Raw genomic sequence first — 15,355 nt, forward strand, 5'->3', positions numbered from 1 at the left:
GAAATGGAAAACTGAACTAGATTAAAACAGCAAGCATCAAGAACAAGGGAAGGAAGCAAGAAACAATATAAACAAGGTATCATATTAAATTGTTCTCAACTTTTAAAATATCCCTGTGCAATATCACAAATACAAAATACTTACAATTTTGTATCGCCTAGCTGTGTTTCCATAGACGCCATCGGGGTGTGTTTTTCACTGTAAAAGCAACAAGTTAGAACATGGTGGATTTAAGGCATCTAATAAAAATATGCCCTCTAATAAGGGTCTGCTTGGGTTACTGGGCACAAAAAAGCTTTTAAGCTCTCTCTCTTGCTGGTGCTGTGGGTTAAACCACAGAGCCTAGGGCTTGTCAATCAGAAGGTGGGTGGTTCGAATCTCCGTGACAGGGTGAGCTCCCGTTGCTCGGTCCCAGCTCCTGCCAACCTAGCAGTTCGAAAGCACGTCTAAGTGCAAGTAGATAAATAGGTACCGCTACAGTGGGAAGGTAAACGGCGTTTCTGTGCGCTGCTCTGATTTGCCAGAAGCGGCTTTGTCATGCTTGCCACATGACCTGGAAGCTGTACGCCGGCTCCCTCGGCCAGTAAAGCGAGATGAGTGCCGCAACCCCAGAGTCGGTCACAACTGGACCTAATGGTCAGGGGTCCCTTTACCTTTACCTTGCTTGCTGGTGCAGAGCCCAGGCTCTGGGAGTGCTGGGGATTCTCTCCCTCCCCCTCACCTGCTAGCTGCAGAACAGCTCCAAGGGTTTGGGTGTATGTGATTTTCATGTATATGCAGAACACTTGGAACCAAAAGCCCCATGTCAGATGTGTTTGTAATTTACTCTATTTTGCCATTTAATTGTCTTGACAACCTTGCATTTCTGGAAAACTTGCCGCCGCCACCACACTGTTGCTGAAGCCTGTAGACCTTAATCTGCTTTATCAAACAGACATTATGCACATTTTTATCACCACAAATGGCTTTCTTTCTTTATTTTTCTGGTAAAGTATCCATACCTGGCATCACTTGCAATAACTTTATGGGTAGATTCTGTTGAACATCTGGATGCTGGTGAAAAAGAAGGAATGGGAACTTGCAAGACACTCGTATGGATCTGTGGTGAATTCTACAAGGGGGGGAAAGCACATGAGCACTCCCGTGAGAAGGCAGCAGAGATACACATTAATTAACTGACAACAGGCACACAATACACTCAAGGCTCAACAGCTTGAAGCCTTCACATTTTATCATTCAGGTTGATCATACAGCCTACACTTGATAGTCATAGATCCTCATATCCAATGTATCTATGCAGTCGTAGATCCTTTGGAAAATACAACTGAACAAGACCTCCAACATGAAATGTTACCTATTGCACGAAGCAGAATACTAACAAGGCATGCAACACTTTTGCACCATCCAGAACGCACTCATCTTAACTACCAAATATTTAAAAGGGCCTTCTGGTAACATACTCCCCCTTTCACTTCGCACATAATTCTAACGTAACACCCATCGGTCTACAAGGCAAATGCTTTAAACTTGGTAGGATCAAATCCTCCTTAACTCTATTGTAACGTTTGCTATGTCATATTAGACAAAGCAAAAAGGTAAGATTTTAAATCCTCCATTTAAAGAAATCTCCACAATTTATGCTACAAACTACTTTGGAGGAGGGGGAGACCTTTTAAAGAGAGCTTGCCATGCAACATAGAATGCTACTATTTAAGAAACAGAAGTCGGAAGTCCCTTCTCTTTTGTTTTTTTATGTGAGCTGTGGCGGTGGGGTGGGGCTTCTAGACCTAACAAGTGATACATGAACTTTTATTTATGAGCAACAACAAATATACAGTGGTACCTTGGTTTACAACCATAATCCGTTCCGGAGGTCCAGTTGTAAACCAAAACAGGTTGTAACCCAAGGCGCCTTTTTGTCAATGAGGCATCCGAAAAAAATGGGTTGTAATCCAAAAAAAGGGACACACACTTCCTGGTTTGATGTGGTTGTAATCCAAAATGGTTGTAATCCAAAGTGGTTGCAAACCAAGATACTACTGTAGCTAAGGCAAGGCAGGCAGCCTCTTAAAAAATCAATTGGCACATAAATTTTAAAAATCCACTGATACACTTTATTTGTTTTTAGGTGATGAATGCATATGTTGCAGCAGCCTCTGTCTTAGAAGATGCATCCTTTTCTACGATGGAGGAATGACTGATAGCCCCAGATACTTCCCTTTTAATAACTACTTGTATTAAAAATTAACCAACCACTTTAAAAATATCTGCCTTGTGATAAATCAGGGACCTTTTTAATCAATATTATTCATCAACTTCATATTGCAGTCCTCCTCTAAATTGGTTCATGAAATTCAATCCTATGCAATTTTTGCACTACTGTGTTCAAAGGACCTTACTCCTAGTCAAGTGCACAGAGGATTGCAGCCTTAAGTCATGCGACACTTTCATAATATAAATCATGGTTTACTAAACCAGGAAAGGGCTGTGGAATCATGTGCTCTCTTTCCCCATCCCAACTCACACTCTAGTTCCTTCCCAAGTTTCCTCTTTGTGGTTAATGGAGATGGCAGGGGATGGGAAATCTGAACATTTGATTCACAGTTTACTCTTTGTTGCTGACAATGGTTAATGCTAGATCTACACTGTCACAAAATGTAGCAATAAAAATAATTTAATCCACAAATCATCATGTAGCTATTTCACCTCAAAATCACAAGACCCAGAAAGAAAACATATCTATATAACAAGGAAAACTATACTAACATTTAAGCCTTACATTTAAGTATTTTACAAGGTTTAATTTCTAACAACAGCTGGGATGCCAATTAAGTTTACAAGAAAGCAAATGTAGAAGCAGGGAGAGAAATATTAAAGAAATACCTTTTCAGGACTTTGTGTTCCAAACTCTTCGTGGTTTGGAGAGCCTTCCCCTGGTGTAGGGGATGGACTTTTCTCATATTCGTTTAGAATCTGTTCATCTAACAAAGTCATTGAAAGTGATCCTGAGTTTGCAGACTCCTCACCTTCATCATCCTTTCCTAACAACACAGAAGAGAAATTATATATGAATATTCTCACTCTGAAAACAGAATTAGCAATACTCAGAGTGACATTCTAGTCTTGGAATTATGGTTTTGTAACTAAAACAACTAAAACAACTGCTGAACTGCATCAGTGCTTAAAAGCTAAATCCATTTCCAAGGGATGCTTGGTATATTGATTTCTTCCTTCGGGCACCCGCACACACAATGCAATTGTGCAGCTGCTGACACACAAAGGCTGTGATCATAACAGGCAATTCCAACCATATCTACTCAAAACTAATTTCAACATGAGTTGAATGGAGCTCAACATCCAGGTGAGCGGGTACAGGAGTGCAGCCTGTGTGTGATAAAAAATAGAGGCAATTGGGGAAATGGTCATGCACTTGGGTAGACTAGCTCAAGGGAAGAAATCACCAACAGTCTCCCTGTTTAGATGTAGATGACATTATTTCAGCTTGGAAGACCTGATATGTGAATGTATTTGGCATTTCCAAGAGTGTACCAGACAGACTACATGCAAGTGATAATGGACCCTAGTGTAGAAGCCTAAGGGAAGGGATTGCTAGAAGCTTCCACTGTAAAGCACAACCAAGTTAATTTCATATTAAACAGAAAGAGCTAGGGAAAGAAACATGTATGACAAGGGAAGAAATAAAGGCAGGAGATTGCTATTCTACCACAGAGACGAGGATGAGATGAAGCAAGCAGCACACAGAAAAACGCTGTAAGGAATGCTGCAAACCATTTCAGACCTCAAAGGATAAATTTATCTACAGTTCAGCCTTAATGATCCCCTACAAAATGCCTGCAAACAGTGAAAGTGATTATTCTTTGGGGAACGGCCATGGTTTCATCATGCAAAGTTTTACATTTTACATTTGAAAAGTGTATGTTCATTTTTGCATTTTGGTAATATCGCACGTTGCTTTTATCTAACAAGATTCCCTAAAAAGTTGAGGGTTCATTTGTCAAAGCACAAATTCAAAACCTTCTCTGAACATTTCTGCTGAATCATCTGTCTGACACCCTGAGGGTTTTGGTCTCATCATCATTCTCTAGTTGAGCTATCCCCATTGCAGAAAATGGACGAGGGTAATAATTAATTGGAATTTGGAGAATGGCAATCAATTACCGAAGAAGCACTTGAATAAGAAAAAATACATTCAACTAACTTATTCAATCCCACAAAAACCAATTGTATCTCATCCTGCTGCTTCACTTCCAAATTAAGAGTTTGTAAACAGCGGGTGGCGCTGTGGTCTAAACAACAGAGCCTAGGGCTTGCCGATCAGAAGGTCGGCGGTTCAAATCCACGCAACGGGGTGAGCTCCCATTGCTCAGTCCCAGCTCCTGCCCACCTAGCAGTTTGAAAGTACGTTAAAGTGCAAGTAGATAAATAGGTACTGCTCCAGCGGGAAGGTAAACGGCGTTTCCGTGTGCTACTCTGGTTCGCCAGAAGCAGCTTTGTCATGCTGGCCACATGACCCGGAAGCTGTCTGTGGACTAACGCCGGCTCCCTTGGCCTATAGAGCGAGATGAGTGCCGCAACCCCAGAGTCGTCCTCGACTGGACCTGACGGTCAGGGGTCCCTTTACCTTCACCTTTAAACTCCACTCTGCCATTCAGCATTTGTCATATAGATTACAAAACTGAAGGTTGTGAATTGCTCCAATTGTAATAAACGATAGGTGATTGCTTTGAATACAAGTGGCTTTGACTGGGAAGGGCATCCAGACCCACAGAACACTTTACACGAAAGTTAATCATTTTAAAGTGTCATTGTATTTAAATGGGAGAGGTAATTAAGCACTGCTCTTAGTCTTTCCATTACAATTAACAGAACTTAAGACCAATTAATTTTCAATGAAATGTGCCATTAGTGTTTTCAGATTAAAACATCAGCCCCAAATAAATGACTATCCTGAGATGCAAACAGGCAACTGAAGAATCCTAGAGTATCCAGATCTACTGGTTCTTTTTAGGAATGATTTACGTCTTCTGCATGTAAACAAACCTAAACTTGAGAGGTTACTTGGCCATTTAATTGAAAACAGAATGGTGTTAATCAGGAGAATAAACCTATGGTAAAACATTGTAAAATGACCCATGTTAAAGCTCTTGAGGTACCTTTTTTGACCTGAGCCAGTATCACCATGTCCTGCACTTTCTTATATCGATTAAGAGACTGTCGAAGCTCCTCAATCTTCCGATCCTGGAGAAAGAGAGGTTCTTATTTTCTTATTTGTTGTAATTACGATGGGTCGCTTGCTTCCCTGCACTTCTAGGGAGCACTGAATAACACCACAATTTCAAAAAAAAGTTTTACAAAATGGTGGTGGCAAACAATGAATAATTGTGAGTTAAGAAATCCAAGGTGTTAGTCAAAGAATACTTCAGAATCTCTTGCAAAGTCCCACTTGTTGTATTACACTCTTAAACTTTGCCATTTTCATTTTGGGGAATTGATATTGATTCTTACCACTTAATAAGGGCAATAATTTGTGCTCCCATCTTACTGATTCTCTGCAAAAGGCTCAAGTTCAACTGCATAAACAAATGTGAATCTGAAAACCGTTCCAGTACCTTTTCTTCATTTGCTGCCATTAGAGATTCTACAGCTTTTTTCATTTTCTGCACCTCAACATCTAAAACACAGAAACGACCAAAAGTCAATTGAAGTGCAAGCAGAAAGTTAAAAAGAACAATTTTTAAAAAGCAAACTCTAAAGTTTATAATGTATCAGAAGCAATCACTTCCTTTTCGTTTTAGAACAATCTAAACATTTCAAAAAGAAGAAAGCAAATAAAACACAGTTCTTACGGAGCAAGAGATAAGTGACTTACCTTCACAACTTTTCACAAAGATCAGTCTCACACACCTAAGTTGTTTTAAGAGTGTCTAAAGTGCACAAACATTGTTTCCGCAATCTTTGCAACATAACCTTGCAAAGCAAATCATTTCCCCCTCCATATTCAAGCATCTCAGCCTGCCACCCGATATGACCATGGCTGTTCTGACAAAATACTTTCTTATTCTTACGCACCACAATGCTAAAATTCTATAAAAATGCAATGCAACACTTGCCCTAGATCTCTCAAATTATTAAATGTTATAAGCAAGTTCTTAGAGATGACAACAATCATATGAAATGCAACAATACTTCATTGTGCCAGCATCAACAAGAGCAATGGAATTAGGCCATTGATGGTAATGGTAAAAGAAACTGATGGCATAGTGATGCTTAGCCATAACTAAGAATGGTTGCAAACATGAGAGAATTATGATGGGATGGTATATATATATCTGCTGTGATGAAAAGTCATGCTAAAATGTGTAGTTGCAGCACAAATAGAAAAAGAGGTTAAAACTTGAGTTCATTATAAACTCTGCTTCATCCTTTATCCTCATTCACAATGAACATTCATACCATTCAGAGTTATAAATTAGAAAAATGTATTACATAGCATTCCCCGATTAAAACCTTAAAATGTTTTTAATTTCCTACTAAATATCAGCTGGGTTAAAACTTATTTCCCTTATGTCAGTTGCAATTCATTCAGAATTTCCTATGTTCTCTCCAAAAACGCTCAAGTATCAGTGGAGCAAAGCTGAATATCATTGTATCCCATGGTCACAATCCAACTGCAACTTGGCTCAGGTACAACACCAAACCATGGTCTGGTATTACATGAACAAATTCTGTGCTCCCTTCTCCCTCCCACATCTCATGTGTAAGAGCTGTTTGACAGTGGAACAGTCCCCCTCAGGATGTTGGGGACTCTCCTTCCTTGGAGGTTTTTAAGATGAGGTTGGATGGCCACCTGGCATGGATGCTTCAGCTGAGTTTCCTGCATTGCAGGGGGTTGGACTAGATGACCCTTAGTGCACCTTCCAACTCTACAATTCTATTATTCTATTCTATGTGCTCCAGTGTAGTTCCTTATTGCCAATTTAGTAGCAAATCATAGGTTGTAGTTACCTGCAAAGTAGAAAAGCTATAGTTTGTGCACGAATGACATTCAAACTATGGTTTGCACAAAGAATATTTTGCCCTGTTTGGATGTTTTTTCACGAAAATCAGTAGTGAGAGAAAGCACTGGAACACGCAAGCACAGGGCTCATTCATGCAATGCCAAATCATGGTTCTGCATTAGGTGTGAAACTAAACCACAAAGTTAGCCTGCTTAAACCAACATCTCTTGACAGCATCCTTAATTCTGAGTGGCCTTGTGGCCCAACTGTTTTTCCTCTTAAAAAGGTAAAGGGTAAAGGGGCCCCTGACCATCAGGTCCAGTCGTGTCCGACTCTGGGGTTGCGGCACTCATCTCGCTCTATAGGCCGAGGGAGACGGCATTTGTCCGCAGACAGCTTCCGGGTCATGTGGCCAGCATGACAAAGCTGCTTCTGGCAAACCAGAGCAGTGCACAGAAATGCCGTTTACCTTCCCGCCGGAGCGGTCCCTATTTATCTACTTGCACTTTGATGTGCTTTCGAGCTAGGTTTTTGCTCTTAGGGGGTACCAAAAATAGAAAGCTATAAAATAAACCAGAAATAAAATAGATTGTTCTTGTGAGAATAGAATACTGTATATAGATATAGCCTATGCTGAGATTAATCCTGGCAATTAGATTAAAATAGAAGTATGTTTATTAAATATTTTGTTTATTTCCTAGGCAAGAAATCAATGGATCATATAATCTGTAGTCCGAAATGCTTTCTAATTTGAAATAGAAAAATGCAATATTTAAAATGCAAGATTTCATTTTACTCTTTCCATTTTTATTTCCATTGAAAATGAGGATGGAAGATGAAGCAGTCTAACAGCATTTTGTTAAATTTGTTTTATATGACACATGCAGAAAGCTGTACTGGAAAAGTGTGTCAAATGTAAGTTCTTGTGGAAAGACACCAAAAACCTTACTTTTGTCTTTGAGCTTCTTTTTACAATTTTCATCTGTGCAGGAAAACCCATTGAATTTGAAGTTAGATGGAGTTTATAAGCATTAAAGCAATTTCAACAGTAATGAACATAAAGTCATACACAGTACAGTTCTTATTCATGATTCATATAATAAATTAGTGTTTGAGCTGCATCACCTTACAATTTTCATAAAAGTGACTCTAGATTTTGTATCTTATTGCACAAATTTCTTCACAGATGGAAGAATTCAGCGCATTTTTACATACATCCCCACCCCTATTTTGAACTTGCCAAGATACAACTATTTATAATAATTACTATGGTAACATTTTATTTGTTTTTTTGTTTGTTTGTTTTATTTGCAAATCATTTTTCCTTTAGAACGCTTATCATCCTCGTACTTACGAGATCCATGCTGCCTTAGCCTCACCGTTAATTAATTTTTGAAATATATTGTTTTAGAATCTATCACTGACACACAATAATACCCAGGATCTCTCAAAACTGCTCAACTTGGGATTTGTTTACATAATAATTTATCCTCAAATGGCAAAGCTGTATGGATTTCAGTGTCCCTTTAAGGCGTTTTTATTTCAGTGAGCATTTTTAGGAATGTTAACTTTTATCTGCTCGCTCTTAAAACTCTGGTGTTCTATCTATGATATATGTTGTTCTGTATTTTATTTTGCTTTAACTCACTTTGAGAGCAATGATTATAGGAGAGTCATCAGTATTTAAAATAAATAAATAAGCTCTATTTTCTCTCTTGATTGTATTTTACTCTATCAATGAATTCATCCCAATCTGTACATGTGAACATATCTTTTATTCCTAGTAATAAACCCCAGAAGATAGTAATTTCCTAGAGTAATTTTGCAGATCCATGATCATTTAAACATTTAAACTCATGACAAATAAAGCAGTCCTATGTGGAAATATAATGCAGACCATGGAGAAATGAATTTAAATATATGTTAATCGTTGCTTCGTTATGTTGCTAAGCAACAGTATAGCAGCGTCACCCTACAAAGAGAAGAAGTTATACATTGTCCTCCCAGCATTCAGCCAACTGAAATCTCAAATATGCTACTATCTTAGCCATGCAGAAGTCAACATTCTCCAGGCTTGTTCACTCATTACTTTCCAGAGATAAATTTTAACCTAGTTTGAGTCTTGTGATAACCTCTCCCCTTTACTACAAACAGAAAGCAATAACCAGGCCACCTATTGTTTACCATGTTTATTGGAGACTAGTTTTCCCCCGAGAACCTGACCTATCCATGGGGGAAAAAATCAGGTGCCAGGGAGATGCCATGTGCAAATGAAGATGGTATGTCCCAGTCTGTTTATTACTTTTTCTATGAAGGGTGTCTTTTAAAACACATATGGGTTGAGATTTGAAAAGTGGTAGCTTCTGGGATAGATCAATTGGTAGAGCATGAGACTCTTAATCTCAGGGTTGTGGGTTTGAGCCCCACGTTGAGCAAAAGATTCCTGCATTGCAGGGGGTTGGACTAGATGACCCTTGTGGTCCCTTCCAACACTACAATTCGAATTCTTCCTGCAATTAAAACAGCAGAACATGGTCTCAAGCAACATGCATACATCTAAGGTTGCCATACGTCCAAGGGTAATTTTTAAAAAATCGGCAAAATGTATGGTTTTTTGCCAACATCTAAAAAAAAGCTCAATCAACAACTTTTGTGTCTGGATTTTCACTTTTTTAAAATATGGCGACCCTAATACACCAGCCTATGTCTGTAGGTTTAACTGAGCCTTTTTCTAGAACAGACAAGTCATAAACCACAGACCACAGGAGATACAGCATGGCTTTAGGGAGCCTCAATGCCAGTTGCCTTACCTCTGTCATTTATGTCCACCCCATCTGCTTTCACCTGGTGAGCCAGTCTCTCTTGCAACTGTTTTATCTCAGCTTCCTTCTGGTCTAATTTATCTTTTAATGATGCCAGTTCTTCCTGCACGAAGAGAAAATCAACACATCTGTTTAAAAACCAGCTTTGTGTTTTAAAAGGCGGGACTAAACTGAAGTTTATCATTTAAGTTAGAGATGGTCTTCAGATTAAAATTTATTTTAGAAATCTAATTAATAATAATAATAATAATTTATACCCCTTTCATCTGGCTGGATTTCCCCAGCCACTCTGGGTGGCTTCCAACAGAATATTATTAATAATAATAAAGTGATAAAACGTCAAACATTTAAAACTTCCCTAAACAGGGCTGCCTTCAGCTGTCTTCTAAAAGTAAGATAGTTGTTTATTTCCTTGACATCTGATGGGAGGGCGTTCCACAGGGCGGGCGCCACTACTGAGAAGGCCCTCATCAAAACCTTTTACAGTCTTTACAGCAAATTCTCCCTGCATCGCAAAATGCAGGGGCAGCCTGCCTCCGTCACAGCAATCCCATCTCCAATTTAAATGTTTAATAATGTCTTCATTTGAATTTGAAAAGTGACACTAAAAGGATTTTATTCACCTTTCAGACATGCATGAGTCCCTTTCGCCAAGTGTTGCATTAAGCATCCCTAAGGATGCGTACCTCTGAAATGAGAGCCACTTACTCCCAGGTAAGTGTGCACTGGATTTCAGCCTTAACGCGGTGAACCAAAAACAACTCAAGGCATGCTCATACAATAAAATCAAATTTAACAGTGCAGTGAAATAATGTATGTATGATATTTTGGGTAGATGGAAGAGGGGAGAATACATATGAAACTGCCATGTACTATGGAAAGATATGGAGATTTCTTGTAAGAACAAACCCTATGTATTGCTCAGGCCATACATAGTTTTATCCACCCACAACTGGCAATTGTAACATAGGAAAGGTAAAGGTAAAGGGACCCCTGACCATTACCGTGTTTCTCCTAAAATAAGACACGTCTTATATTTATTTTTCCTCTAAAAAAACACATCACGGCTTATTTTCGGGGGATGTCTTTTTTTTTATTACCGGTAAGCATGGTACAGCATTATTAAGTACGGGGCTTTCTTGCGCCGCCCGGTGAGCCTGCTGCTGGGTCCCAGGGCTTCATGCGGCACGGCTGAGGCTGCTGCCGGGTCCTGCCGGGTCCTGCAGCTTCGCGCGCCGCCCGCTGCCGGGTCCCTGGGCTTCACACGGTGCGGTGCGGCGCGGCTGGGGCTTTGCCCCGTCACCTGAAGCATTCGGATCATTGGTCGACCACGTCACTGGACGATTCCCTCTCCCCTTTTAGCTCTCTCTCCTTCCTCCACCAGCCCTTACCTTCACCTCTCTTCCATTTGTTTTGTTTTTGCAGCGTTTTTTTTTACAGGCACCCGTGGAGCAAGAGCACGGTGCCGCGAGCGCTCACGGCTTCTCGAGCACTGGCGGGGTGGCCGCGCAGGCAGGGGACTCCCAGCAGCTCGGAGCTGCTGCTGAAGAGAGCGCACACGCCACACAAAAACGTGGGGTGCTGTTTTTGTGCGGCGTGTGCGCTCTCTTCAGCAGCAGCTCCGAGCTGCTGGGAGTCCCCTGCCTGCGCGGCCACCCCGCCAGTGCTCGAGAAGCCGTGAGCGCTCAGGAAGCTGTGCTTGGAGTCCGCCCCTACATCGCCTGGGCGGGCGCTTCCCCGCCGATCAGCTGGAGAGCGGCGGTGTGTGCGGCTTCAGCAACGAAGCTGCCTTTTCTCTGACCTCCGAGGGGGCTTTCTGCGGAGCTTCTTCTCGGTTGGAGACGCCTGGGGGCTAACTCCAGCAACGGCTGCGTTGGAGCGCTCACGCTCCCCCTTTCATTTGAGGCTCCTTTGTGGCGTCGGGGCCAGAAGGACGGCATCGGGGCCAGAAGGATCAGCCGCCGCTTACTTGTTTTTTGCGCGCGTGCCCGATTCTTCCGCAGGGGAGTTCCCGGGTCTCCTGCTACGGCCTCACAGCATTTCCTCCTGCCCAGGAGGGTCCCGCGAACGTACCCCCCCCAACACGTCTTATTTTGGGGGGATGTCTTTTTTTTTTTTTGCTTTAAAAGATCGTGCCATGGCTTATTTTAGAGGCACGTCTTATTTTAGGAGAAACACGGTAGGTCCAGTCATGACCGACTCTGGGGTTGGGCGCTCATCTCGCATTATTGGCTGAGGGAGCCGGCGTATAGCTTCCAGGTCATGTGGCCAGCATGACAAAGCCGCTTCTGGCAAACCAGAGCAGCACATGGAAACACCGTTTACCTTCCCGCTATAGCGGTTCCTATTTATCTACTTGCATTTTGATGTGCTTTCGAACTGCTAGGTTGGCAGGAGCTGGGTCCAAGCAACAGGAGCTCACCCCGTCACGGGGATTCAAACCGCCGACCTTCTGATCAGCAAGCCCTAGGCTCTGTGGTTTAGCCCACAGTGCCACCTGGGTCCCTTGTAACATAGGAAGCAGCCTTATATTGGGTCAGACCAGTTCTGCTGACACTGGCTAGCAGCCACTCTCTGGGGTTTCGGGCCAAAGACTTTTGCAGCCCTACCTGGAGGCACCAGAGATGGAACTGTGGGCCTTCTATGTACAAAGCATATACTTTATCACTGAGCTAGGATCATTCCCCTTCCCACCAAGTGCTGAACAGGAAACTCCACATGTCTGCGTCTGCATATGGCTATTGGGTGGGTGTATTCATATCCATATCTACAATACCGTCCTATATTAGTTTTATACCACTTTCACCCAGTACTTCTTCCCCAAAGCACCCTGGGAGCAGGGGAGCGAAAACTCCTGGGCCATCCCCAGCCTCCTTTCACAATACTGCAATTCCAAGGGTTCTCTGAGAAGACAGAAGTGCTAAATCTCTTTAAGTCTTTAGTGTAGACATGCCCAACATCAATGAATGATCTAGTCAACACATTCATGTTACTGAAGCTATGCTTTAAAATTTATCCTGCGCGCTGCCCTCATTACAGACCCAAATGAAAACTGTTTTAAAAAAGCAAATGTGCAGGAAAAACAGTTATACATTTTGAAGACCACACACAAACTCCAACAACAAGGCAGAAACACAAAATGGAACACAGGGTCACAAAACGCCGTGGGTAAAGAAATGATTTGAAAACCAGGCCCAACCAATCTACCACACCTTTAACATTTGGCATTTTTGTTCCATCCGCTGCTTTTCATACTGCATCTGGCCCACTTTGATTTTCATGCTAGAAAGTTTGGCCATTAAAGACTAGTAATGGAGACAGAGGAGTGAAAGAGAAGTAAAGACAGAAAAGAAACAAGGCTAAACATGATCCCGCGTGAAACACATTTAAGTCCGAATAAACCAGAGTGGATTTCATGAAACTTTCTTCCAAGTAAACATACTTAGCATGTCAAAGGATTCTTACATAAGCTGTGCAATGTGGCTGCTGGAAGCTAAGGGAGCTTGTGTGTGGAGTAACAACCTCGCCAAGATGGCTTTGACAGTACATATGTTACCAGTAGCAGTAACCAGGCAGACAGAAGCGGCAAGCAGCTAGCCCAGGCATCCCCAAACTTGGGCCCTCCAGATGTTTTGGACTACAATTCCCATCATCCCTGACCACTGGTCGTCTTAGCTAGGGATCATGGGAGTTGTAGGCCAAAACATCTGGAGGGCCGCAGTTTGGGGATGCCTGAGCTAGCCTAAGAACCAGCCCTTTGAAAGGAGGTAAGCCAGCTGCTAACTTTTTTTCCTGCTTAAGAAACACGTTCTGACTCTTTATACTGTAGTACATTTCATGAAAATGCTGTTTATGAAGAAAATGCATTTTTTTCTCTTCTTTCACATTATTGATGGGTTCCAGCAGGTTCACCTTTGGGACTGCTGATGTGACTCAAAAATACCATGCCATGATGCTACTTCCTATCTGGATGCACTAGCTCATGTGAACATCACCGATATGTGATCCCAGATGCAGAAGTGGCTTGCTGCATGAGGGGGAGCAGCAACGCTAGCTTCCTGGCAGTGGGTTGCTGTTGCTATCCAGGAGGGGCAAAGTAGCAGGAAGGTCCACAAGGTGAAAATGCAATTCAGGAGCACCTGAGTTGGCTCTGCTGGTTCATCTGCACTACTCCAGCCTTCCTGCCACCCCACCTCACCTCATCTGACCTCAGCTGCTCTCCCTGCCAGCAAAAAAACAGCAGTCCCTCTTCCAGGACGATACCACAGTGACTCCACCCTGCCTGACAAGCAGATTCTGCCTGGATGTACAATCCTGCACAACTCTAAGGCTACAGTTTGTGGACTGCCACATCAGTGAAGCGCCCCTTTACAAAATGCCTATGAATATCAAAGTATAATAAAGTATGGTGTCAAGCAGTATTGGTGCCCCCATGATTCCTCTTTCTAAAGTAGACAACTCTCTCTTGTAAGTTGGGTTTTGAAAACAGCCTTTCAACCTCTCACACACAGCTCACATTACTTACTTTGGTAGATTTAAGCTTTTTCTCATACTGAAGTCTCTCGCTGTCCATTTCTCCCACTTTTAGCCGCAATTCATTAATTTCTTGCATCAAGCCCTATTTAAAAAGGACAAGGCAGGAAAAGTAATTGTTATTTTAAACTGAAAATTCATGGGAGAGTAAAGCAAAGCAGTTGGCATACTCTAACTGTTCTTACTGATATTGAAAGAGATCAAAGTTGAATGAGATAAAAATGTTCAAGCAGGCCAACTTTAGTGAACACACACACACACACGACCATGTGTGCACACCCTGTGGCATGTTTGCGGTGTGCGTGCATGCCCCATAGCGTGATAACATCGCTCACACATCCTGCGGGCCGTGCTGAGGCATCTTGTGCTGACAACTTGCCCATGTGACATGAGCATGTTTCAGAGCTTGGGGGCAGCCCCTTCATTGAAAATTTGGCCCCCTGGCCACCTACTTCGCACCAGTGTGTGTGTGTGTGTGTGTGTGTGTGTGTGTGTGTGTGTGTGTAGGTGTGGATATAGATACAGACACACACACACACACACACACACACACACACACACACACACCTCAGCCTACTTCGAGAGCCTTGTTTTCCAAATGTAGTAAGTTACTAGTTAAAAAAAGATAAAGGTATAGGACCCCGGGATAGTTAAGTCCAGTCAAAGGCAACTATGGGGTGCGGCACTAATCTTGCTTCAGGCGAAGGGAGCCGACGTTTGTCCACAGACAGTTTTCTGGTTCATGTGGCCAGCATGACTAAACCTCGTCTGGAGCAATGGGACACCGTGACAAGTGCCAGAGTGCACAGAAATGCCATTTACCTTCCCGCTGCAGCGGTACCTATTTATCTACTTGCACTGGCGTGCTTTCGAACTGCTAGGTTGGCAGGAGCTGGGACAGAGCAACAGAAGCTCACTCCGTCACGGGGATTCGAACTGCCAACCTTTCAATCAGCAAACCCAAGAGTATCCGTGGTTTTG

The 15,355-nt window shown here is 42.3% G+C and overlaps 1 protein-coding gene across 17 annotated transcripts in view; it reads right to left on the minus strand.

Moving 5' to 3' along the window:
* Window positions 1–15,355, minus strand: part of PPFIBP1 (PPFIB scaffold protein 1) — a 60,090-nt gene that overhangs the window by 26,543 nt on the left and 18,192 nt on the right. For 11 of the 17 annotated variants that reach the window (XM_088660205.1, XM_088660199.1, XM_088660196.1 and 8 more), the window contains exons 6-13: window positions 14,367–14,459; window positions 9,830–9,944; window positions 7,969–8,001; window positions 5,631–5,692; window positions 5,175–5,259; window positions 2,884–3,041; window positions 1,002–1,111; window positions 145–198 (exon numbers count right to left, since the gene is read on the minus strand). In XM_088660205.1, coding sequence (XP_088516331.1) covers window positions 145–198; window positions 1,002–1,111; window positions 2,884–3,041; window positions 5,175–5,259; window positions 5,631–5,692; window positions 7,969–8,001; window positions 9,830–9,944; window positions 14,367–14,459 — 710 coding nt within the window. Of the gene's footprint in view, window positions 1–144; window positions 199–1,001; window positions 1,112–2,883; window positions 3,042–5,174; window positions 5,260–5,630; window positions 5,693–7,968; window positions 8,002–9,829; window positions 9,945–13,053; window positions 13,147–14,366; window positions 14,460–15,355 lie in introns of all 17 variants that reach the window. The other 6 variants (XM_088660203.1, XM_088660201.1, XM_088660197.1 and 3 more) reach the window with 2 other exon arrangements.

The sequence above is a fragment of the Zootoca vivipara genome, unplaced genomic scaffold (assembly GCF_965207765.1).
Source record: "Zootoca vivipara unplaced genomic scaffold, rZooViv2.hap1.1 HAP1_SCAFFOLD_30, whole genome shotgun sequence".
Taxonomy (NCBI): Eukaryota; Metazoa; Chordata; class Lepidosauria; order Squamata; family Lacertidae; genus Zootoca; species Zootoca vivipara.